The following is a 24,528-nucleotide window of genomic DNA, read 5'->3' as shown; positions in this document are numbered from 1 at the left end:
AGTCGGCCAAGTTCAGCCTGGGTGCTGGAAGAAGGAGCACCATTTTGGGGACCCCCAGCCCCGGTGATCCCAACTCCCCGGGGCTCCGGTTTCCTGCCATTCTGGGCATGGGTGTGGGGGGTTAGGACTGGGTGTCTCTCTTTCCCAGAGAAGGTGGCCTCTAACCGGGTGCCCTAGCAGGTACCCAGTCCACCCCTGGAAGCCCCTACACCTGGCTCCCAGGCACCCACCCCCCCCCCCCCGCTTGCAAACACCCTAACCCCCGCAAGGCTCCCCTACGCAGAGCTAGACCCCGGAGCAGGTCGTTTGAGGGGCAGGCGTTGAGTCGCTTTGCAAAGTTGTCGTTCAGATGATGCTTACGGGGAGGACCGTCCCCAGGCGTGCAAAGGTTGACGGGCGGCCGAAGTTTGGGACCTAATTTTGGGGAGGGGGTAGTTAGGAGGTCCAGAGGGCTGTTGGGGGCGGGGGTTGGAGCTGCACCAAGGTCCCCTCCGTCTCACCGGGCAAGAGGGGCAGTTCGAGGACCAGCCGCCTGCTGGGGGGTTGCAGGGGGCGCCGGGGAATGTGGGATCTTTAAATATGGGCGGGGCTTGCGGGGTCGTCGGAGGCGGGGCCAACCCGGGCTCGGCCAATCGGCGGCGGCTCCCGCGTCGCACCGCCCCGTTCTCTCCCGGCCCGGGCGGGCGCTCGCCCCCCGCCGGGCCCGTGGACTGGGCGGCGGGGGATGCGCCTGCTGCCGCCGCCCCCGGCCCCGACGCCCCCGGGCCCCGCTCCCGCTCGCTGCTGCCCGCCCCGTCCGCGGCCCCGGCTCCGGCTCCCGCCCGGGGGTCCGCGGCTGCGCGGGACCCTCTCCCCTCCAGCCTCGTCCGCCCGCCCGGGCCGAGCCCCGCAGGTACTGGCTGGGATGGCTGGGGGGTGCGGGAGGATCCAGGGTCTACGGCTCGGGGCGTCCAAGGAAGGAGGGACATCCCGGAGGGAGACGCGGTTTGGGGCAGGGGCCAAGAGGGAAGGTCTCCGTGCGGTCCGGAGCCTAGGGGACATGGGAAAGGTGGGGGGAATGAATGCATGTACACTGCCCGGGTGAGTGAAGATCCACGCACCCCCAACCTGGGAGGGGGAGGGTGCTGGGTTCACTTTGGGGGAGGGCAGAACAGCGAGTCTCCAAACTCCACAGATAGGGTTGGAGGTCGGGAGCTCTCAGGGATGGACGACCGCAGTGACTTGGGGGTGGGAGAGAGGTGACCCACCGCTGGCTCCTGGATCCAGGGGTTGGGGCACTCAGGGAGGGGTCAGGGAGCCTGGTCTTCCAGCTCTCCCCGGACAGAAGTCCCAGACCCAGCTCGGGGCACTGCCCCTGCTGTTCGGGAGGGCTGGCCAGCAGATGGGAGTTCCCGAGGCTGGGGTCTGAGCGGAGAGGCTGATGAAGATGCATCAGAATGGGGGGCCCCCGAGGGAGGCAGCCTCCGGGAGGGCAGGCTAACTGCACCCTGCTGGCTGCTGGCAGGCTCCTGGCGGGTGGTGATGGGGGGATCGGCGGGCAGCCAGCACCTTGCTGCACTGGCTCTGGACGGCCCATGGGACCGGAGGGCAGGCAGTGCCCGTCTGCCCTGCAGAGCTAGGGCCCTAGGAGTACTGGGGGAGGGGAGGGGAGGGAGGAGGGGTGGGAAGGGGGATCCTCGGAGACCTTCCCCAACCTCAGCAGAGACACCTGGCCTCTGGCTGTGCCCGCTGGGGACCCACAACAGGCCCGCATGTCCCAGAAGTTTCTGCTGTGTGCTGACCTGGCTGTGGTACCCGGAAGCCCCTGGGTGTGCATTTGCGCGGCAGGGCCGGTGTGCCTTGGGGATTGAGGGGCAGGGAGCACCTTTTCCTGGTCCAGTTGTCAAGAGCAGAAATCAGCAGCACCGGGCTCTTACAGCGTGCAAAGCATTTGCCACACAAGATCTCACTCTGTTCTGGACACCAACCCTCGCGGTGCGGGCGCACCATGGGGAGCTTTTATAAAGCTGGTGGCCAAGGAGTGGACAGTAACTTGCTCTCTGGCAGGGGGTGCCTGTGGGCCCCTCCTCAGTGGCTGCATCAACCAGCCTGTCATTTGTAAAAATGTTCGCTGGACGGCTCTGGGATCTTGGTTGGTTTCTGTCTCTTTCTCATATCCTGTTGGGTGGGGAATCTAAGAGGAGCCATCAGCCCTGCTCCCTGACACCCTCATCCTCTCCTCAAGAGCTCTCTTTGGTCTCCCCCACCTCCACCGACACCAGATTTCCCCAGAAGTCTGTGTCTCCGGGGAGGTGTAGAAGGGGGTTCTCTGCTCATCCCCTCACCCCAGGCTTCAGGGAAAGGAGGTATCAGACAGGGTAGTAAAAGTAAGGCAGTATCAAAGACCTTCCAACCTAAAGACACCTGGTCGGATGTTTGTTGTTTGTTAGAAGCAGGATGTGGCTATGTTGTCCAGGCTGGTCTCTAGCTCCTGGGCTCAATCCGTCTCCTGCCTTGGCCTCCTGAGTAGCTGGAACTCCAGGTGCATTCCTGGCTAATAGGGTGGTGTTCCTCACTTGGCAAACCCAGGGCTGTCACTCAGAGAAACATACCCTTTCATGGACATCCGAACCATGGCTGAGAGGTCACAGGGGCTCCTGGGTCTCTGGGAATCCCCGAGGGTTCCAGGGATGCCAGTGTCAGGCCCAGATTGCAATGGGAGAGGGGATGTGTACCCAGGAATGGGGAAGGGCCAGGTACACATCGATTCTCTGCTCCAAGCTCGTGGCTTCTCGAGGGCAGGACCAGGCTGGTTCCCCTCCCAGAAAGCAGACCCTGCCACCTGCCATGCCTAGAAGGCACTCATTTAGTCCTTGCCTTTCCTGGCTGGGTGACCTTGGCCAAAAGGTGCTGAACTTCTCTGAGCTCTGTCTCCCGTCTGTAAAATGGGAACAGAAATGCCACCTTGCTCGCCGGTGGTGACAGGCATTACATGTGATCATTCCGATCTTGGACTCAAAACACAGGAAGAGCCCCGTCCGCCAGATCACATGGTGGGTGCCAGGAAAGCCCTCCACCCTCTTGGAAGCCACTTGCCATCTCTCTCCTCCTCCCCGCCCCCTCCCTGCCCAGGGCACCTTAGGACGCGGCTGCCAGGCGAGCAGGAACACGGCAGACGCGGCTGAATTTGGCCCGTGCGTCGGGTGGCTGAGTCACACCCCCAAATTGCATCTTCATTGGTGCGTTTCAGAAGGTCGTTTGCAGAGGCCCTCCGTGGCCCACACCCCCTCTGGGTTCTGTCTGCCAGGCCACCTACTTCTCCCCATGTCGCCCGTCCTTGGCGGGGAACCTTTGTACCCTCAGGGGGATGGTGGAAGGGGTGCCTGAGTTTTCCTGAGCCCCCTGGATGAGGACGGGATCTGGGGTCCTTGGGTACACCCCAGTGCAAGCTCCCAGCCCCACCTGGCAGCCAGCGGACGTTCAGGTGCCGGGCAGAGGTTTGAGACTCAGAGCACAAGGCCCACCTGAGTATTTGTGAGGTTAGGGAAAGATCGGGGCCAGGGTCAGCCTCATAAACTTGTCAAGTGCTGGGCCCACAGGAGGCCAGACCTTAGAGACTGTGAAGTGCTGGGCTTGCAGAAGTTCAGGCCTGATAAACTGTGAAGTACCAGGCTCCATGAGGCAAGGCCTTATAAAGTGGGAAGCGCTGGGTCTTATGAGCTGTGAAGCACCTGGTCACGGGAAACCACAGCCGGATTGACGTGCCAGGTGAGGGTGGGGAGGGGTGGGACAAGTTGTGGGGTTCATGAGGTCATCTGGCCATGGAAGGAATGATTTTTTTGTTGTTGTTGTTTTTGGAGACAGGGTCTCACTCTGTCACCCAGGCTGGACCACCGTGATGTCATCGTGGCTCCCCGCATCCGGGTTCAAGTGATTCTTATGTCTCAGCTCCCACACCCAGCTAATTTTTATATTTTTTGGAAGAGACAGGGTTTTGCCTTTTTTTTTAATTTATTTATTTACTTTTTTGAGACAGAGTCTCACTCTTGTTGCCCAGGCTGGAGTGCAATGGCACAATCTTGGCTCACTGCAACCTCCGCCTCCTGGGCTCAAGCGATTCTGCTGCCTCAGCCTCCCGAGTAGCTGGGATGACAGACGCCCACCACCACACCTGGCTAATCTTTGTATTTTTAGTAGAGACGGGGTTTCACCATGTTGGCCAGGCTGGTCTTGAACTCCTGACCTCAGGTGATCCACCCACCTCGGCCTCCCGAAGTGCCGGGATTACAGGCATGAGTCCCTTTGCCCAGCCATGAAGGAATGATTCTTGCACTCCTGTGTGCTGGTACTAGTATCTAGAGACACAGTGAGGGGACAGACACAAAGTGGGGTGTGCCGGGCAAAGGCACAGGTGGTCTTGCAATATGTGTGGTGGCCAAGATCACCCTTGTCACCCGTGTCCCACTCAGCAGTGTGGCTCATCTTTCTCTTTTTTTCTGCTTTTTTTGAGACAGAGTCTCGCTCTCTCACCCAGACTGGAGTGCAGTGGTGTGATCTCAGCTCGCTGCAGACTCTGTCTCCCAGGTTCAACTGAGTCTCCTGCCTCAGCCTCCCGAGTAGCTGGGATGACAGACGCCCACCCCCACACCTGGCTAATTTTTGTCGTTTTCGTAGAGACAGGGTTTCGCCATGTTGGTCAGGCTGGTCTCGAACTCTTGACCTCAAGTGATCCGCCCACCTTGGCCTCCCAAAGTGCTGGGATGGCAGGCCTGTGCCACTGTGCCCAGACACTGTGGCTCACTTGCTGTGTCCTTAGCCTGTCACCCCCAGTGGGGGAGGGAAGTGTCCTGCCTGTGCACACAGCAGCCCCTCAACCCTTCTTCCTGGCCTGGCACGTGAGGGACCCCCAGCTCACGCTCTTGTGACCGTTTCAAAGGAGACAACACGTGGTCCTCCACCCACCCCTGCCCAGCTTGTTGGGAAAATCCCACAAAGGAGACTGGTCCAGAATCTTCCTTGGAAGGAGATGGCCTGGCTTTAGGCAGGTCCTTTCACAACACCGTTCGGTTTCCGCATCTGCAAAACTGGCCAAATCTCAGGACCCACTTCTTGGCAGTGTTGGGAGGATTCAGAACACTTACATAAAGAATGGAACCTGGGGCCGGGCGCCGTGGCTCATGCCTGTAATCCCAACACTTTGAGAGGCTGAGGAGGGAGGATCATTGGAGCCCAGGAGTTCAAGACCAGCCTGGACAACGTAGCAAGACCTCATCTCTACTAAAAAATAAAAATAAATCAGTTTGGGCTCAATGGCTCGCGCCTGTAATCCCAGCACTTTGGGAGACTGAGGCGAGTGGATCATGAGGTCAGGAGATCGAGAATAACATGGTGAAACCCCGTCTCGACTAAAAATACACAAAAATCAGCCAGGCGTAGGGGTGTGCACCTGTAATCCCAGCTACTCGGGAGGCTGAGGCAGGAGAATCGCTTGAACCCGGGAGGCGGAGGTTGTAGTGAGCCAAGATCGCGCCACTGCACTCCAGCCTGGGCAACAAGAGTGAGACTCTATCTCAAAAAATATATATAATAATAAATCAATCAATCAATAAATCATTTATGGCCATACCACCCTGAATGCACCCAATCTCATCTGATCTCTGAAAAACAAATCATTAGCTGGGGAGGTGGCTCATACCTGCAGTCCTGGCTACTTGGGAGGCTGAGGTGGGAGGATCGCTTGAGCCCGGGAGTCCGAGGCTGCAGTGAGTGAGGATCACCCCTGTGCTTGTGAGGGTCTGAGGTACTGTGCTGGCCAGGGCAGGTGAGAGTCTGATAAGCTGGATCCAGGGACTCAGCATCATCAGTGCCTTGGTGAGCGTGAGCATGTCGTCGTCATTGCATTCCCTGCTGTCACCAGGATGCCACAGGTCATTGCTCTGTGATTACACAGGGTGCCCCTCAATAGCCTGGCAGGGAAACTGAGGCTGACCTGAAATCACAGAGCCCAGCCAAGTGTGTCTTATGTCTTACAAAGCCCTGCAGAATCTATTCCAGATCGATTTAACTCCAATAGTTAAATCCTGCATTGCCATGCTGGTCCCAGAGTCTGTTTGGAGATTATGGATCCTCTCTTGCCCAGTCAGGAGGGAGCCTCAGGATCTCTGTAGTCACAGCCAGGGCCCCTAAAGTCCCAGAGCCCACGGCCTGAGCCTGCAAATGCAGGAGGCACAATGGGGTGAGGTTAATTCCTCAAAGGGTTTGAAGGTTGGAAGAGGGTGAGCTCAGATGAAAACCCCCTTCTGGCTGGGCATGGTGACTCACGCCTGTAATCCCAGCACATTGGAAGGCCGAGGCGGGCGGATCACCTGAGGTCAGGAGTTCAAGACCAGCCTGACCAACGTGGAGAAACCCCATCTCTACTAAAAATACAAAATTAGCCGGGCGTGGTGGCGCATGCCTGTAATCCTGACCACTCGGGAGGCTGAGGCAGGAGAATCGCTTGGATCTGGGAGGCGGAGGTTGCGGTGAGCTGAGATCGCACCACTGCACTCCAGCTTGGGCTACAAGAACTCCATTTCAAAAAAAAAAAAAGAAAAAAGAAAACCACCTTCTAATCATGTCGTTAGCCAGCCTATCCTCTCAGGCAAGTCCGGTGGTAGATTTCATCTTCCGGCATTCAGCAGGTGTTCACGGAGTGTCACCTGTTTGCTAGGCATTGTTCTAAGTATTCTGCTGACACAGAAAGTCAGCAGGCAGGGTTCTGGTAGGGGGGTGTTCCAGGCAGAGGGCACCACCTGTGCCAAGGCTCAGAGAAGGATGAGCTTGTTGGAATTTGGTGATCGGGGGGCCAGATAGGGTCTGGGGAGAGTAAGAAGGATGAGATAGGTGGGAACCAGGTACAGAGGGCCCCTCGGCCATAGTGAAGAGTTTGGTGTTTTATTTTATTTTGTTCGTATTTCTTTTTTAGAGATAGGATCTTGCTGTGCTGTCCAGGCTGGATTCAAACTCCCAGGCTCAAGCGATCCTCCAGTCTCAGCCTTGGCCTCCAAGTAGCTGCAATTGCAAGCGTGCACCACCAGGCCCAGCTCTGGAGTTTCTTTTTTCTTTTTTCTTTTTCTTTTTTTTTTTTTTTTTTTGAAACATAGTCTCACTCTGCCACCCAGGCTGGAGTGCCGCGGTGAGAGTTGGGTTCACTACAGCCTCTGCCTCCTGGGCTCAAGCTGCCTCAGCCTCCCGAGTAGCTGGGACGGCAGGCGTGCACCACTGCACCTGTCTCATTTTAATATTTTTAGTAGAGACGGGGGTCTTCGCCATGTTGGTCAGGCCGGTTTCGAACTCCTGAACTCAAGTGATCCTTCTGCCTCTGCCTCCTAAGTAGCTGCTGTTATCAGAGCTGCACCACCATGCCCGGCTCTGGAGTTTATTTTTCCAATGGGACGGCAGTGGGGAGCCACAGGAGGGCTTCCAGGAGGGGAGGGATTCAGGCTGACTCAGATGTTTGGGATGGTAAACCCACGTGTGTCAGCACTCTGGGTTCACTGCCACCCAAGGCCACTCCTGAGCCTTAGAATGTTCTGGGATGGCCGGGATGGTGCTTGTCTCTCTGGTCAGTGAGCTGGACCCTGCTGTGACCACGCCCCTCTGTGTCCTTGCAGGTCAGTGCAGGAGCCCCGCCGCTGAGCCATGCCGGGCCCCGGGCGGCCTGCAGCGAGCCCAAGCCCTGCACCCAGGTAGTCATGAACAGCCACAGCTACAATGGCGGCGTGGGGCGGCCGCTGGGCAGTGGGCCGGGCGCCCTGGGACGAGACCCTCCGGACCCCGAGGCCGGCTGCCCCCCGCAGCCCCCGCACAGCCCGGGCCTCCAGGTGGTGGTAGCCAAGAGTGAGCCGGCCGTGCCCTCGCCCGGCAGCCGCCGGGGGCAGCCCCAGGACCAGGACGATGACGAGGATGAGGAGGAAGATGAGGCTGGCGGGCGGAGGGGCTCGGGGAAGCCCTCAAATGTGGGCCACCGCCTGGGCCACCGGCGGGCGCTCTTTGAGAAGCGGAAGCGCCTCAGTGACTATGCCCTCATTTTCGGCATGTTTGGCGTCGTCGTCATGGTGACGGAGACTGAGCTGTCCTGGGGCGTGTATACCAAGGTGGGCACGGTCCTCCCAGGCACCCCAGGGAGGCCCCACCGGGCCCGCTGGCTTTCTTGGCATGGGGCTGGGGGTGGCAGGGCCCCCCAGGAGGTAGGGGGTGTTGGCGGGCTCCTGGACGTGAGGGGTTCCTGGCCTCTGGCATACCCACCTCCGGGAAGGTAGCAGGGAGCCTGCAGGTGGGGAGGGAAGGTTTCAGCCCATTCCCCAGCTGGGTGTCAAGGGGCTGCACCCTGGCTTAAGGCAGAGAGGGGGCTTCCCCCAAGGACAGGGGATCCCCAGAATGGCCCTGCTCCGGGGAGCAATGGAAGAGCTTCGTCCCTTCCGCGAGTGAGTGTGTGCAGGTTATGAGCCTGGGTGTGGGTCCCCTCATGCCACCAAGAGTGTGTGAGTATGGAGAGAGATCACGGCTGTGTCAGCCTATAAACTGTGAAGTGCCGTGCCCACGTGAGGCTGGGCCTTATGAACTGTGAAGTGCCGTGCCCACGTGAGGCCGGGCCTTATACACTGCGACTTGCTGTGCCCACGTGAGGCCGGGCCTCATAAACTGTGAAGCACTGGACACATCTTGCCATCAGCCCCGTCCCCAGGAATAAGGGCAGGGGAGCACCCCTTCCTGAGCACAGCACCTGCTGCACGCTAGCCCTGGTGAAACTGTTTCATACACAGCGGCCCCAGGACTGGGGAAAGCAGAAAGTCGGGGTACAGCGTGGGAAGCCACTGGGAAGAGCCCGATTGGCTGACTCCCTTGCCCGGAAGCCGGGGTAGGGGGATGGGAGCGCCACCCGCCGCCTCCAGCGGCCATCCGGCTGCGCCCTGTCTCTTTTCGCAGGAGTCTCTGTACTCATTCGCGCTCAAATGCCTCATCAGCCTCTCCACAGCCATCCTGCTGGGTCTCGTTGTCCTCTACCATGCCCGGGAGATCCAGGTCAGTGCTGAATGCTGCAGGAAGCAGCTCCCCTCTCCCACGCCAGCCCACCTGGGACCCCACCCCCCAAAACATAAAAGGATGAATAATTGGCTCCTGATAGAAAAATGGCCTCCATAAAGACAGTTTCCATCATTCTAGATTTCCTCGAAATACACATCTGTGAGCCGGGCGCGGTGGCTCAAGCCTGTAATCCCAGCACTTTGGGAGGCCGAGGCGGGTGGATCACGAGGTCGAGAGATCGAGACCATCCTGGTCAACATGGTGAAACCCCGTCTCTACTAAAAATACAAAAAAAAAAAAAATAGCTGGGCATGGTGGCACGTGCCTGTAATCCCAGCTACTCAGGAGGCTGAGGCAGGAGAATTGCCTGAACCCAGGAGGCGGAGGTTGCGGCGAGCCGAGATTGCGCCATTGCACTCCAGCCTGGGTAACAAGAGCGAAACTCCGTCTCAAAAAAAAAAAAAAAAAGAAATACACATCTGCATTTTAATTTTCATTGATTATTTCCAAAAAAAAGAATAGGTAGTGAGAAAGTGAGGGGCTGGGCGGAGACTCTGGGACACACAGGCGTTTCCAGGCTGGAGTGCAGTAGTGCGATCTTGGCTCACTGCAACCTCCACTTCCTGGGTTCAAGCAATTCTCCTGCCTCAGTCTCCCAAGTAGCTGGGATTACAGGTGTGAGCTTCCATGCCCAGCTAATTTTTGTATTTTTAGTAGAGATGGGGTTTTACCACATTGGCCAGGCTGGTCTTGAACTTCTGACCTCCAATGATCTGCCTGCCTAGGCCTCCCAAGGTGCTGGGATTATAGCTGTGAGCCACTGGTCCTGGCCTATTTATTTAGTTTTTGAGACAGGGTCTCACTCTGTTGCCCGGGCTGGAGTACAGTGATGCGATCATAGCTTTGACCTCCTCTGTGTTCAAGAGATCTCCTGCCAGTCTCCTGAGTAGCTTGGACTACAGGCACGCACCATCACGCCTGGCTAATTTTTGTATTGTCTTGTAGAGATGGTGTCTCCCCATATTCCCCAGGCTGGCCTCAAACTCCTGGGCTCAAGTAATCAGCACACCTCACTCTCCCAAAGCGCTGGGATTTTACAGGCACGAGTCACACTGCCTGGCCACACAAGCATGTTAATAACAAGTAGCCAAAAATCACAGGTGTGAGCTTCTATGCCCGGCTAATTTTTGTATCTTTAGTAGAGATGGGGGTTTCTCCATATTGGCCAGGCTGGTCTCGAACTCCTGACCTCAGGTGGTCCGCCTACCTTGGTCTCCCAAAGTGCTGGGATTACAGGCGTGAGCCACTGCACCTGGTCTATTCAACCTTAACAAAAGAATGAAACACTGAAAACAACAGAAATATATTGTCTGAAAGCTCTGGAGTGTCGACATCTGAGATCAAGGTGTTAGCACGGTTAGTTCCTTCTCAGAGTCACCACGAGAGAGAATCCGTCCCAGGCCTCTCTCCTGGCTTTTGGTGACTGCTGGCAATTTGGGGATTTCTTGGCTCAGGAACTGTGCCCCCAATCTTTGCCTGAGGCTCACATGCTATTCTCCCTGTGAGAGTGTCTGTGTCCAGATAACCCCCCACCTTTTTTTTTTTTTAAATAAGATCACCAGTCATTATTGGATTAGGGCCCACTGTAATTATAATCAGATGATTCCACCTTTTTTTTTTTTTTTTTTTTAGAGACAGTGTTTCACTCTGTCGCCCACACTGGAATTCAGTGGCTTGATCACAGATCACTGCAGCTTCGACATCCCGGGCTTAAGCAATCCTCCCACCTCAGCTCCCAAGTAGCTGGGATTACAGGCACTTGCCACCACCCCCAGCTCATTTTTTATCTTTTATTTTTTGCTTTTTTTTTGTAGAAAGGGGGTCTTACCGTGTTGGGCAGGCTGGTCTTGAACTCCTGGGCTCAAGCAATCCTCCCGCCTCAGCCTCCTGAAGTGCTGGGATTACAGGCGTGAGCCACTGCACCCGTCCTGATTCCAGGCCGGGAATCATCTTAACTAGCCGACCTCATTACAATGACCTCATTTAAGGAGATGACCTCTATAAAGACCTTGTCTCCATATAAGGGCACATTCCGAGGTATTAGAGGTTAGGATGCCAGCACATCTTTTTCAGCAGAACACAGGTCAACTCATCACAATTTCTGATACTGAACACGGATGAACCTCAGAAATAGGACACTCAGCAGAAGAAGCCAGACACAAATGGCCACAAATCGCATGCTTCCATTTATGTGAACTTTTCGGAAGTTGCAAATCCAGAGAGACAGAAAGATCAGTGGTGGCCGGGGGCTGAGAAAGGGAGCAGCTGCTAATGGGGACAGGGCTTCCTTTTGGGGTGATGGAGGTGTTTTGAAATTAAATAGAAGTGGTGGTTGCACAACACTGAATGTACTAAATGCCACTGAATTGTGTACTTTAAATGGGAGAATTGTAGGGTTTGTGAATTTCTTTTTTTTGTTTGTTTTATGAGATGGATTCTTGCTCTGTTGCCCAGGCTGGAGTTCCATGGCACGATCTCGGCTCACCGCAACCTCCACTTCCCAGGTTCAAGCGATTCTCCTGCCTCGGCCTCCTGAATGGCTGGGATTACAGGTGTGAGCCATCGTGCCTGGCCATGTGAATCCATATATATATATATACTTGTGAGGTTTTTTTTGTTTTTGTTTTTGTTTTTTTGAGACAGAGTTTCGTTCTTGTTACCCAGGCTGGAGTGCAATGGCGTGATCTTGGCTCACCGCAACCTCCGCCTCCTGGGTTCAGGCAATTCTCCTGCCTCAGCCTCCTGAGTAGCTGGGATTACAGGCACGCGCCACCATGCCCAGCTAATGTTTTATATTTTTAGTAGAGATGGGGTTTCACCATGTTGACCAGGATGGTCTCGATCTCTTGACCTCGTGATCCACCCGCCTCGGCCTCCCAAAGTGCTGGGATTACAGGCATGAGCCACCGTGCCTGATCTTTTTTTTTTTTTTTTTTTTTTTTTTTTTGAGACGGAGTTTCGCTCTTGTTGCCCAGGCTGGAGTGCAATGGCGCGATCTCGGCTCACCGCAACCTCCGCCTCCTGGGTTCAGGCAATTCTCCTGCCTCAGCCTCCTGAGTAGCTGGGATTACAGGCACACGCCACCATGCCCAGCTAATTTTTAGTATTTTTAGTAGAGACGGGGTTTCACCATGTTGACCAGGATGGTCTCGATCTCTTGACCTCGTGATCCACCCGCCTCGGCCTCCCAAAGTGCTGGGATTACAGGCTTGAGCCACCGCGCCCGGCCTTTTTTTTTTTTTTTTTTTTTGATGGAGTCTCACTGTCATCCAGACTAGAGTGCAGTGGCACAATCTCAGCTAACTGCAACCCTCACCTCCCAGGTTCAACTGATTCTCCTGCCTCAGCCTCCCCAGTAGCTGGGATTACAGGCTCCTGCTACCACGCCCAGCTAATTCTTGTATTTTTTGTAGAGACAGGGTTTCACCATGTTGACCAGGCTTGTCTCGAACTCCTGGCCTCAAGTGATCCACCCACCTCAGCCTCTCAAAGTGCTGGGATTACAGGCGTGAGCCACGGCACCCGGCCTGTTTCTCTTTTTAAGTACAGGATCTTGCTCTGTTACCCAGGCTGGAGTACAATGGTGCAGTCAGAGCTCACTGCAACTTCCACCTCCTGGGATCAAGCAATCCTTTTGCCTCAGTCTTCCAAGTAGCTGGGACCACAGGCACAAAACACCATGCCCAGCTAAATTTAAAACCATTGTTTTTTTAATAGAGACAGGGTTTCTTCATTTTGATCAGGTTGGTCTCAAACTCCCGACCTCAGATGATTCACCTCCTCGGCCTCCCAAAGTGCTGGGATTACAGGCATAAGACACCACGCCCAGCCTGTTTTTTTTATATAAAGAAAACTCCTGGTCTCCAGTGATCCTCCTGCCTTGGCCTCCCAAAGTGTTGGGATTATAGGTGTAAGCCACAGACTCAGCATTTTTTTTTTTTTTTTCAGTGTAATTCAGGCTGAATGCAGTGGCTCACACCTGTAATCCTAATACTTTGGAAGGCTGAGGCAGAAGGATCACTTGAGCCCGAGTTCAAGATCAGCCTGGGCAACATGGTGAAACTCTGTCTCTACACAAAATTTTTTTTTTTTAAATTGGCCAGCCATGTTGGTACACAGCTGTAGTTCCAGCTACTTGGGAGCTTGAGGCGGGAGGATCACCTGAGCCCAGGCGGGTCAAGGCTCTGCAGCAAGCCATGATCAGGCCACCAGCCTGGGGGACAGAATGAAACTCCGTCTCAAAAAAAAAAAAACAAAACAAAACACCAGAGGCAGTGTGGGCAGCAACATAGCAAGACCCCCTCCTCGAAAGAAAAAAAAAAGGAAGAGGTTTGAGGCTTCAGTAACCTGTGACCCTGTCAGAACAAGATCAGGTCTCAGAAAAAAGGGCGGGGCATGGAGCTGGGGAGAGGGGGTGTGGATGCATTCCCGATGCTACCTTTGCCTCCAGGTACTGACAGATGGTATGTATCTTGGCGCTCTGCTCACCTCCCCCAGGCCTGGCCCCGGATGTGGTCAGGGCCCCCCATCGAGGCCCCCAGGGTTGGGGGGGTAGCAGTGGCACCGAAGGGTGTCCTTTATGTCAACGCTTTGCGCTCTGCGGATGTGTGAGCGGAGGAGGCCCCTAGAACGCAAGGCCGCCACATTTTAAGGAAGTGATTTTTTTTTTCTTTTTCTTATTTTAGAATGACTTTATTGCTTCTTATTTTTAAAATGACACGTGAAAAAGGAACAAACTTGATACTTAGGAGTTATACGTACGTTCGGAAGGAAAAGAAAAGTCCAGTGAAGGGCCCAGTGCGCACACCTGGAATCCCAGCACTTTGGGAGGCCGAGGCGGGAGGATTGCTGGAGCCCAGGAGTTCGAAACCAGCCTGGGCAACAGAGCGAGACCCCATATCTACATAAGTTTTCTTTTTTTTTTTTTTTTTTTTTCCTTTTTATTTATTATTATTTTTTTCCTGAGATGGAGTCTTGCTCTTGCTGCCCAGGCTGGAGTGCAATGGCACAATCTCAGCTCACTGCAACCTCCACCTCCCAGGTTCCAGTGATTCTCTTGCCTCAGCCTCCCAAGTACCTGGGATTACAGGTGCATGTCACCACACCTGGCTAATTGTTGTATTTTTATAGAAACTTGGTTTCACCATGTTGGCCAGGATGGTCTTGAACTCATGTCCTCTGGTGATCCACCCGCCTCTGCCTCTCAAAGTGCTGGGATTACAGGCGTGAGCCACCACATCTGGCCTTCTTTTTTTTTTTTTTTTTTTTTTCAAGACAGAGTCTTACTCTGTTGCCCAGGCTGGAGTGCAGTGGCACAATCTCAACTCACTGCAACCTCCACCTCCCAGGTTCAAATGATTCCTGTGCTTCAGCCTCCCCAGGCTGGGATTACAGGTACACGCCACCACACCCAGCTAATTTTTTTGTATTTTTAGTAGAGATGGGGTCTTGCCGTGTTGCCTAGGCTGGTCTCAAATTTCTGTCCTCAAGCCGTCCTCCTGCCTCAGCCTCCCAAAGCACTGGGCTTACAGGCGGGAGCCACCACAGCCATCCTGTTTCTACTTCTGGAGGTTGTGAATCATGCTGTTGTGAATGTGTCTGTCCAAGGGTTTGCTTAAACCCTTGTTTTCATTTCTCTGAGTCTGTCTAGGAGTGGGAATGCTGGGTCATTAGTAACTCTTTGTTGAATTTTTTGGGGAACACTCACCTGCTATTTAGCTCAAATTGTGGCCAGTGTTGGGAACTAGAGAGTTTTGCATATGAAGTCACGTTTCTGATTTCTCTTGGAAATATTCGAAGCTGGCGTGGTTGCCCACCAGTGATCCCAGCACTCCAGATCTGAGTGCTGAGGCAGGAGGACACTTGAGGCCAGGAGTTTGAGACCAGCCTGGGCAACATAGGGAGATACCATCTCTACAAAAAATTTTAAAAATTAGCCAGGCATGGTGACTGATGCATGCCTGTAATCCCAGCTCCTCAGGAGGCTGAGAGGCCTGAGGATCACTTGAGCCCAGGAGGTCAAGACTGCAGTGAGCTGCAATGGTGCCACTGCACTCTGGTCCAGGCAACAGAGCAAGCCTTGTCTCCAAAAAAAAGGGAAAAAGCCTGTAATCCCAGCACTTTGGGAGGCCGAGGCGGGTGGATCACGAGGTCAACAGATCGAGACCATCCTGGCCAACATGGTGAAACCCCGTCTCTACTAAAAATACAAAAATTAGCTGGGCATGGTGGCGTGCACCTGTAGTTCCAGCTACTTGGGAGGCTGAGGCAGGAGAATTGCCTGAACCCGGGAGGCGGAGGTTGCAATGAGCCGAGACTGTGCCACTCCACTCCAGCCTGGCGCCTGGCGACAGAGTGAGACTCAGTCTCAAAAAAAAAAAAAAGGAAAAAGAAAATAAAAATAAAAATCCTGGCTAAGTGTGGTGGCTCACGCCTGTAATCCCAGCACTTTGGGAGGCCAGGCAGATGACTGGAGGTCAGGAGTTCGAGACCAGCCTGGCCAACATGGTGAGATCCCATCTCTACTAAAAATACACACACACACAAATTAGCTGGGCGTGGTGGTGCATGTCTGTAGTCCCAGCTACTTGAGGGCTGAGGCAGGAGAATTGCTTGAGCCTGGGAGACAGAGGTTGCAGTGGGCTGAGATGGTGCCACTGCTGGAAGACTCGAAAGAGAGAGAGAAAGAGAGAGAGAGAGAGACAGAGAATTAGAAAGGCCGGGCACGGTGCTCTCGACTGTATCCCAGCACTTTGGGAGGCTGAGGTGGGCGATTGCCTGAGGTCAGGATTTCGAGAGCAGTCTGGCCAACGTAGTGAAACCTCATTTCTACTAAAAATATAAAAACTAGCCAGGCATGGTGGTGGGTGCCTGTAATCCCAGCTACTTGGGAGGCCGAGTCAGGAGAATTGCTCTCAGACGGGAGGCGGAGGCTGCAGTGAGGCAAGATCGCGCCATTGCACTGCAGCCCGGGTGACAAGAGCAAAACTCCCTCTCAAAAAAAGAAAAAAAAAAAAAAAAAAAAAAAAAAGGTCTGCAGCCACACCATCCTGAACGCGCCCGATCTCTTCTGATCTCGTCTGATCTCGGAAGCTAAGCAGGGTCGGGCCTGGTTAGTTCTTGGATGGGAGACCGCCTGGGACTATCGGGTGCTGTAGGCATTTAAAAATCATCATAATAATCACAAATAAATAAATAAGAACGAAAGGGGGAAAACAAAAGAACAGTCCAAGCCTTTGGGGGTTTCAGGCCACGCTGACGTCACTCTCTGGGGGGGGGGCCGGGGCTGGGCGGGGAGCGCGGAGGCATGTCTGACACCCATGGCCGGCCCCTCTCGCCCTCCGCAGCTGTTCATGGTGGACAACGGGGCGGATGACTGGCGCATCGCCATGACCTGCGAGCGCGTGTTCCTCATCTCGCTGGAGCTGGCGGTGTGCGCCATTCACCCGGTGCCCGGCCACTACCGCTTCACGTGGACGGCGCGGCTGGCCTTCACGTACGCGCCCTCGGTGGCCGAGGCCGACGTGGATGTGCTGCTGTCCATCCCCATGTTCCTGCGCCTCTACCTGCTGGGCCGGGTGATGCTTCTGCACAGCAAGATCTTCACGGACGCCTCGAGCCGCAGCATCGGGGCCCTCAACAAGATCACCTTCAACACGCGCTTCGTCATGAAGACGCTCATGACCATCTGCCCCGGCACGGTGCTGCTCGTCTTCAGCATCTCCTCCTGGATCATCGCGGCCTGGACCGTGCGCGTCTGCGAGAGGTGCGACCCCCGCCCCGGAGCCCCCCCACGCCCGGGCCTGGGCCGAGGATGGCCTCAGGGACCCCCGCCCCAGCCCCCCTCTCCCGGGACCTCCGTGCCCGTTCATGACTTCCCTAATCCTGAGCTCCCCGCGACCCTGACCCTGGCCATCGCTTCCGTCCCCCCGACCGCAAGACCTCCATGGTGCCTCCTGTGTCCCAGTTTGTGGCTTCAGTCATCATCCTCCCCGGGGACCCAGCCCTGTGTCCCCAGCTGCCCTCAACCAGGGAGGGACCCCAGCTCCCTCTTCCTCATCCTCCCCGCCGGCCCCTCGGCTCTCCGGGAGGCTGACCCCTGCTCTCTGGCCCTGGGGGCGGAGGCAGCAGGCACAGGGACGCCTCCTCCCTCCTCTGTCTCCCACCTCCCACGTTTAACCAGCTCTCATTTTCCCCCCTGCCCGCTCCACCGGACTGTAGGGAAAACATGTGAGTCCCACCGCCGGCTGAGCTGTGTGCGCAGAGCAGCCGCTGCCACCGCTGCCGCCATCCCCCACCCGCCAGGAATTTAAGATTAGCTGCCGCAAGGGGAGGGAGGCAGGGAGGCCGGGCCTGGCAGGGTGGGTCGGGGTCAGTCCCCCCATCTCGGGCGCAGGCGCTCCGCTGGGCGTCCCCTCTGAGTCTCGGGGGCCCTTGTGTCCGGAGGGCGGGGGACAAAGGCAGGGCTCGGCTCTGATGTGTTTGCGCGGTTCATCCCTGGGAGCCCCGCGTTTCCTCCCAAGACTTAAAGGGATCTGGGCTGGGCTGGGCTGGGCTGGGCGTGGTGGCGCGTGCCTGTAATCCCAGCTACTGGGGAGGCTGAGGCAGGAGCATGTCAGTGAGCTGAGGTCGTGCCACTGCAGGCCAACCCCAACAAACAAAAATAGACGAATGAATAGTTCTGCGGTGAGGGAAAGCTAGCCACGCCTTGGGGACCACCAAGCAGGAGGGGAGTCTGTTGTGCATACCCCTGGGCGGTGGTGGGCCGTCAACCCGATTGACAGAGAGGGAAACTGAGGCTCTGGCTGGCAAAGGGACTTGCCCAGAGGCCTGAGTCCCGGTGGCCTCAGAGGCAGGAGGGGCTCCGCTGGGCCTGGGTGTGAGGGGCCTTATCTGGGAGAGGGTCTCCCTGCCATGTGCCTAGCTGGTGGAGGCCCCTGGCTGGACCCCTGCTTGCCCTCAGCATCCCATCCTCATCCCTCGGCCCAGCCTCCCACCCCCTATGCCCCCCTGCAGGGGCCTGGTGTCCCAGGCTCTCAGGGATGAAGGCCCCGGTTCCTCTGGCTGGCAGGGCTTCCAGGGATCTCCTTGGTTCCCCTGATGTTCCCCCAGGCAGCTCCCACAGCCCTTCCGCACCCCTCAGGGTGGGGTCACAACTAGGGTCGGGGTATGGGGTGCTCCTCATCCGGTAACCCTGAGGTCCAAGGTGGGTCCTTGCAGGGCTCTGCCCCAGGTGGGGGAGGGGCACGGGGCAGGGCGGGCAGGCAGCCAATCCTAAATTCTGAGCCTGGCACCAACGCTTCAAGCCCCCTTGCCTGCCTCGCTCTGACCCAACCCCGCCTTCCGCATGTCCCCCAGCCCTGCTCCTGGGTGGTCCTGTGGCAGCCCCCCTCCTCATTGTTCCCTCCGGGTCTGGGGCTCACCCTCTCACCTGCTAGAGGGCCCCCAGCCCCTCCTGCCCTCTGCGGGTCAGGCAGCTTGGGGCTCAGACGTTTCCATATAAGATGGGGTCAGTCCCTGGGCCCCCACCCAGCAAGCATCCTAGAAGCCCAGACTGGAGGTTCCTGGAGTGGCATTTGACCTCCGCAGGAGTGGGGACCCCTAAACAGCCAATCTTTGGGGGGGCCTCCATCTCCTTCCCTCTGGAGCCTCTGACCCCAGCCCTGTCCTTGGGCTCTGGCACCACCGTGCCTGGCACAGGCCTCCCCTGAAGATCCTGCTCCATCTGTGCTACCCCAGTTGGCCTCTGACCTTGAACCCCGCAGAGGCTGGCTTGGGGCTCAGACGACCGAAGCCCTGGGAAGGAGTGGCTTAGCTGGAAGCCAGGTCAGAGGGGGCCCAGCCCCCAGAGCAAGGCCAGGGGGATTTGGAGGCTGAGAGCTGAGTGGGAACAGATCCTAGAGCCACCCCCAGACCCAGAGAGCCAAGCCCTCTGCCCCCTAGCATGGCCACAGGCAGAACCTCTTCGCAGCCCCTCTGGCTGACGTCAGGGAGGAGTCGGGGACTCATGCTGTCCCTCAGCCTATGTCCTTCAGGGCATCGCTTCTTCGCTCGAGTCCCGGGGCATGATCCTCCAGCCCCCCACCTCCCCAGACAGTCCTCCTCCCTCCTTGGGGCCTTGCTGGCTGGGGAAGTTCTTCCTGGTGTCTGACCTGAATCCTTGCCTCCACCTCCTGCCGCTTCTGGTGCCGCAGTCACCTGTCCTCCTCTCTGTGTGTGTCTGTCCTTGGGAGGGGGATTGTGTGTTCATGCAACCTCACCTGGGCCCCTCTCTCTGCCCCGTCTGGGGAAGCAGCTTGGGGGACAGGCAAAGGGAAGGTGGGAGGGCTGTCGGGGGAGAGGGTGCACATGTCCTGCGCTCACAGGACACGGCCCCCATGCAGCCAGGTGGGCTCAGCGCCCGGCAGCCCTGGCGCCACCCCAGGGGGTGTGATGGAGGCAGAGGGGATGGTGTAAACTGACTGAACCCTCCCTTTTCCCACCCTGGCCCCTCCCACCAGGTACCACGACAAGCAGGAAGTGACCAGCAACTTCCTGGGCGCCATGTGGCTGATTTCCATCACCTTTCTCTCCATCGGTTATGGTGACATGGTGCCCCACACCTACTGCGGGAAGGGCGTGTGCCTGCTCACTGGCATCATGGTAAGGGCAAGGGCCCATGTGCATGACCCTGGGAGGTCCAGCCAGCCACCCGCTCCACCAGCCCTTGCATACACCTCGCTGACGGGGCGCGCATCCCGTCACGGGCTATGCCAGGCCAGCGTTCCTCCTGTCAATCCACCCCTCCTCTGCCCTGCTTTTCCTTTGATGTCACGTGGAAGCCACACCCACAGGCTTCCTAGGACCTCTCCCTGTGGTCCTTCCAGGCCTAGATAGGCAGCTCCCACCATGCCTGCCCAGTCAGAAGCTGTGGTCCACTCTGACCAGAGAGTCATTGTCACTCGTTTATTCTCTACAGCCCAATTTATTGACAGCCTTTGGATCCAGGGCAAGGGGTTTGATGCTGATGTACCTCAGTTTCCTCGGCTGTGACCAATGCTACTTCCTCTGCTTTGCAAGGGCTAAGTCGGTTATTTATATGAGAGTCCCAGAACTGTGAATGCCAAGGACGTGCTATAAATACCTACTGGGACAGCTAGGCGCTGTGGCTCAGGCCTGTAATCCCAGCACATTGGGAGGCTAAGGTGGGTGGATCACCTGAGGTCAGGAGTTCGAGACCCGCCTGGCCAACATGGTGAAACCCCATCTCTACTAACAAATACAAAAATTAGTTGGGCGTGGTGGCACATGCTACTCGTGAAGCTGAGGCTTGAACACGGGAGATGGAGGTCGTAGTGAGCTGAGATCGTGCCACTGCACTCCAGCCTGGGCAACAAAGCGAGGCTCTGTCTCAAAAAGAAAAAAGAAAAAAAGTCACAAGTACAATGAAAGTCTCAAATTTTGGGCCGGGCGCGGTGGCTCACGCCTGTAATCCCAGCACTTTGGGAGGCCGAGGCGGGTGGATCACAAGGTCAAGAGATCGAGACCATCCTGGCCCACATGGTGAAACCCCGTCTCTACTAAAAATACAAAAATTAGCTGGGCATGGTGGCGGGTGCCTGTAATCCCAGCTACTTGGGAGATTGAGGCAGGAGAATTGCTCGAACCCGGGAGGTGGGGGTGGTGAGCCAAGATGGCGCCGCTGCACTCCAGCCTGGGCAACCGAGCCAGACTCCATCTAAAAAAAAAAACCAAGCCTGCTGGGTGGTGTCTTCTGCAACCCAAACCTCCTTGCTTGGCTGACTTTCAAGGTGTCCCCTGAGTCCCCGTGAAGTATGTCTATCATGATTCAGGGGGCACAGCCAGCACCCCGTCTCCCCCGAAGGATTCTCCAGTCTGCCGTGGGTGCCCGTGGACATCCTTTGATGCTTCCTCTTTCTCTTTTCCTTGATTCAGTCAAAAGGGTCCTGTCCATCCCCTCCTTCCAGAACCTTCTTTCTCTCCAAACGTGTTTTATGCCCATGCCAACAAATGCTTTTCCGTGTTTTATTTTATTTTTATGTTTTTGTAGAGATGGGGTCTCACTCTGTTGCCCAGGCTGGTCATAAAGTCCTGGGCTCAAGTGATCCTCCTTCCTGGGCCTCCCAAGGTGCTGGGGTTATAGGCTGAGCAATTGCAGCTGGCCCATGTTTGGCTTTTTTTTTTTTTTTTTTGAGATGGAGTCTCACTCTGTTGCCCAGGCTGAGTGCAGGGGCGCAATCTCAGCTCACTGCAGCCACTACCTCCCAGGTTCAAGTGATTCTCCTGCCACAGCTTCCCAAGTAGCTGGAATTACAGGCACCTGCCACCACGCTTGGCTAATTTTTGTATTTTCTTTTTTTTTTTTTTTTTTTTTTTTTTTTTTTTTTTTTTGAGACGGAGTTTCACTCTTGTTACCCAGGCTGGAGTGCAATGGCGTGATCTCGGCTCACCGCAACCTCCGCCTCCTGGGTTCAGGCAATTCTCCTGCCTCAGCCTCCTGAGTAGCTGGGATTACAGGCACGCGCCACCATGCCCAGCTAATTTTTTGTATTTTTAGTAGAGACGGGGTTTCACCATGTTGACCAGGATGGTCTCGATCTCTCGACCTCGTGATCCGCCTACCTCGGCCCCCCAGAGTGCTGGGATTACAGGCTTGAGCCACCGCGCCCAGCCTTAATTTTTGTATTTTTAGTAGACACGGGGTTTCTCCATGTTGGCCAGGCTGGTCTCGAACTCCTGACCTCAAGTGATCCGCATGCCTCGGCCTCCCAAAGTGCTGGGATTACAGGCGTGAGCCACTGCGCCTGGTCCACGTCTGGCTTTGCTGTCACCCAGCGTGGGTCGCTCCCTGCAGCGTCTGTGCGGTGTGTCATGCTGTTGCAGAGCCGCTGTCCATCCTTTTTCCTTGCTGTCTAATATTCTAGGTTTCCAGCAAGTCGATCTGTCCCAGTTGACAGGGCTTTTCCTGAGAACAGTCTTCTGGGTCCTCTCAGAACCTTTGTCTGAACCCGGAAACTGCGACAGGGTTTCCTCCAGGAGCCCTTGCTTGTGCTCAAAGCCAACCCTGCTCAGGCTCAGGGTGTTGGCATCTAAACCTGTCTGAGACTGGGCACAGTCATGGCTCACGCCTATAATCCCAGCACTGTGGGAGGCTGAAGCGAAACCCCATCTCTATTAAAAATACAGGAGATTGGTTGGGCGTGGTGGCTCACACCTATAATCCCATCACTTTGGGACGCCAAGGCGGGTGGATCGCGAGGTCAGGAGTTCAAGACCAGCCTGGCCAGCAGGGTGAAACCCTGACTCTACTAAAAATATGGAAAGAAATTAGCCAGGCGTGGTGGCAGGTGCCTGTAATCCCAGCTACTCAGGAGGTTAAGCAGGAGAATCACTTAAACCCAGAAGGCAGAGGTTGCAGTGAGCCGAGATTGTGCCACTGCACTCCAGCCTGGGCAATAGAGTGAGACTCTTGTCTTGAAAAAAAAAAAAAAAATACAGGCAGCAAGTGGATCATTTGAGGCCAGGAATCTGAGACCAGCCCGGGCAACATAGTGAGACCCCATAGCTCTACAAAAAAAAAAAAAAAAGCCAGGTGCAGTGGCTCACCCCTGTAATCCCAGCACTTTTGGAGGCTGAGGCAAGGGAATCACCTAAGGTCAGGAGTTCAAGACCAGCCTGACCAACCTGGTAAAACCTCGTCTCTACTGAAAAGACACACACGAAATTCGCCAGGCGTGGTGGCGCATGCCTGTAATTCCAGCTACTCAGGAGGTTGAGGCAGGAGAATTGCTTGAACCCGGGAGGTAGAGTTTGCACGGAACTGAGATAGTTCCACTGCGGTCCAGCCTGGGTGACAGAGCGAGACTCCATCTCAAACAAACAAACAAACAAACAAACAAACAAAAACGATCATCCTACCTCCTGAAGTTGCTGGGGTCGAATGAGCTAATGTTTGGGGACATGGTTCCCCCGACATTTGACGAATAGGAAGCAAGTAGATTCAGTGAGCTCAGTAGATGGCATCCATTCACACTGCTGGCTCAGGGAATGGGGAGGCCGCAATCTGGGCAGGCTTCCTGGAGGAGGGAGCGACGTCGAGACAGGACGCTGATGTGCCCCCCTCTGCCCTGCACACAGGGAGCTGGCTGCACGGCGCTCGTGGTGGCCGTGGTGGCCCGGAAGCTGGAGCTCACCAAGGCTGAGAAGCATGTGCATAACTTCATGATGGACACTCAGCTCACCAAGCGGGTGAGGACCGCGGTTCCCGTGGAGGCTGCCTCCTGACCTTGTCAGCGAGTGTAGAACTTCCCTGCTTTCCCTCTGTACCTGCCGGGCACGCACATGTGCCCACAGGTTACCATAGAGCCCCGTGTCAAGACTGTGCTGGTCAGGCGATCGAGACCAGCCTGGCCAACATGGCGAAACTGTCTCTACTAAAACTACAAAAATTAGCCTGGCATGGTGGCGGGCGGAGGCATGTAGTCCCAGCTACTTGGGAGGCTGAGGCAGGAGAGTCACTTGAGCCTGGGAAGCGGAGGTTGCAGTGAGCCGAGATGGCACCGTTGCACTCCAACCTGGGTGACAAAGACTCTGTCTTAAAAAGGAAAAAAAAAGCCCTGTCACAATAGCTCACGCCTGTGATCCAGTTTGGGAGGCCAAGGTGGGCGGATCACCTGAGGTCAGGAGTTCGAGACCAGCCTGACCAACATGTTGAAGCCCCAGCTCTACTAAAAATACAAGAAGTTAGCTGGGCGTGGTGGCACATGCCTGCAATCCCAGCTCCTTGGGAGGCTGAGGCAGGAGAATCGCTTGAACCCAGGAGGCGGAGGTTGTGGTGAGCCGAGATCGCGCCATTGCACTCCAGCCTGGGTAACAAGAGCGAAACTCCGTCTCAAAAAAAAAAAAAAAAAACTGTGCTTGGCTCTGCTACCAGACACCCACCTGTGAGTTGTGCAGAGACGTCGTGGCATCTACCCTTGTGCTCAGCGTGGGCACGCAGTGAGAGGCTTGGGGCCAGACTGCCTTATGCAATTTGAGAGCTGCGTGACCCTAGCAGATGACTGCTCTGTGCCTCAGCTTCCCCATATATAAAGTGAGGGAGATGAAGACATATGCTGATTCACTGAGTTAACATCTGCATGGTGGCTGGGTGCGGTGGCTCACGCCTGTAATCCCAGCACTTTGGGAGGCCAAAGCGGGCAGATCACTTGAGATCAAGAGTTTGAAACCAGCCTGGCCAACATGACGAAACCCCATCTCTAGTAAAAATACAAAAATCAGCCAGGCATGGTGGCAGGCGCCTGTAATCCCAGCTACCAGGGAGGCTGAAGCAGGAGAATCGCTTGAACCTGGGAGGTGGAGGTTGCATTGAGGTGAGATTGTGCCACTGCATTCTAGCCTGGGTGACAGAGCAAGACTGTA

At 56.0% G+C, this 24,528-nt stretch overlaps 1 protein-coding gene and 1 pseudogene across 2 annotated transcripts in view; both read left to right on the top strand.

The window, feature by feature from the left end:
- Positions 1 to 675: 675 nt before the first annotated feature.
- The window catches only part of KCNN1 (potassium calcium-activated channel subfamily N member 1), a 36,608-nt gene continuing 12,755 nt past the window's right edge, over positions 676 to 24,528 (top strand). For both annotated transcript variants that reach the window (XR_012513418.1, XM_074384396.1), the window contains exons 1-6: positions 676 to 892; positions 7,635 to 8,117; positions 8,950 to 9,045; positions 16,455 to 16,873; positions 19,608 to 19,749; positions 23,245 to 23,355. Coding sequence is in view for 1 of the 2 variants with exons in the window: in XM_074384396.1 (XP_074240497.1) it covers positions 725 to 892; positions 7,635 to 8,117; positions 8,950 to 9,045; positions 16,455 to 16,873; positions 19,608 to 19,749; positions 23,245 to 23,355 (1,419 nt within the window). In the remaining variant the exon portion in view is untranslated. The remainder of the gene's footprint in view (positions 893 to 7,634; positions 8,118 to 8,949; positions 9,046 to 16,454; positions 16,874 to 19,607; positions 19,750 to 23,244; positions 23,356 to 24,528) is intronic.
- On the top strand, positions 16,140 to 16,268 carry LOC120362836 (5S ribosomal RNA; annotated as a pseudogene).

The sequence above is a fragment of the Saimiri boliviensis genome, chromosome 14, assembly GCF_048565385.1.
Source record: "Saimiri boliviensis isolate mSaiBol1 chromosome 14, mSaiBol1.pri, whole genome shotgun sequence".
Lineage (NCBI taxonomy): Eukaryota > Metazoa > Chordata > Mammalia > Primates > Cebidae > Saimiri > Saimiri boliviensis.
The sequence above is the reverse complement of the archived record's forward strand: the minus strand, read 5'-3'. Positions and strand labels throughout refer to the sequence as shown.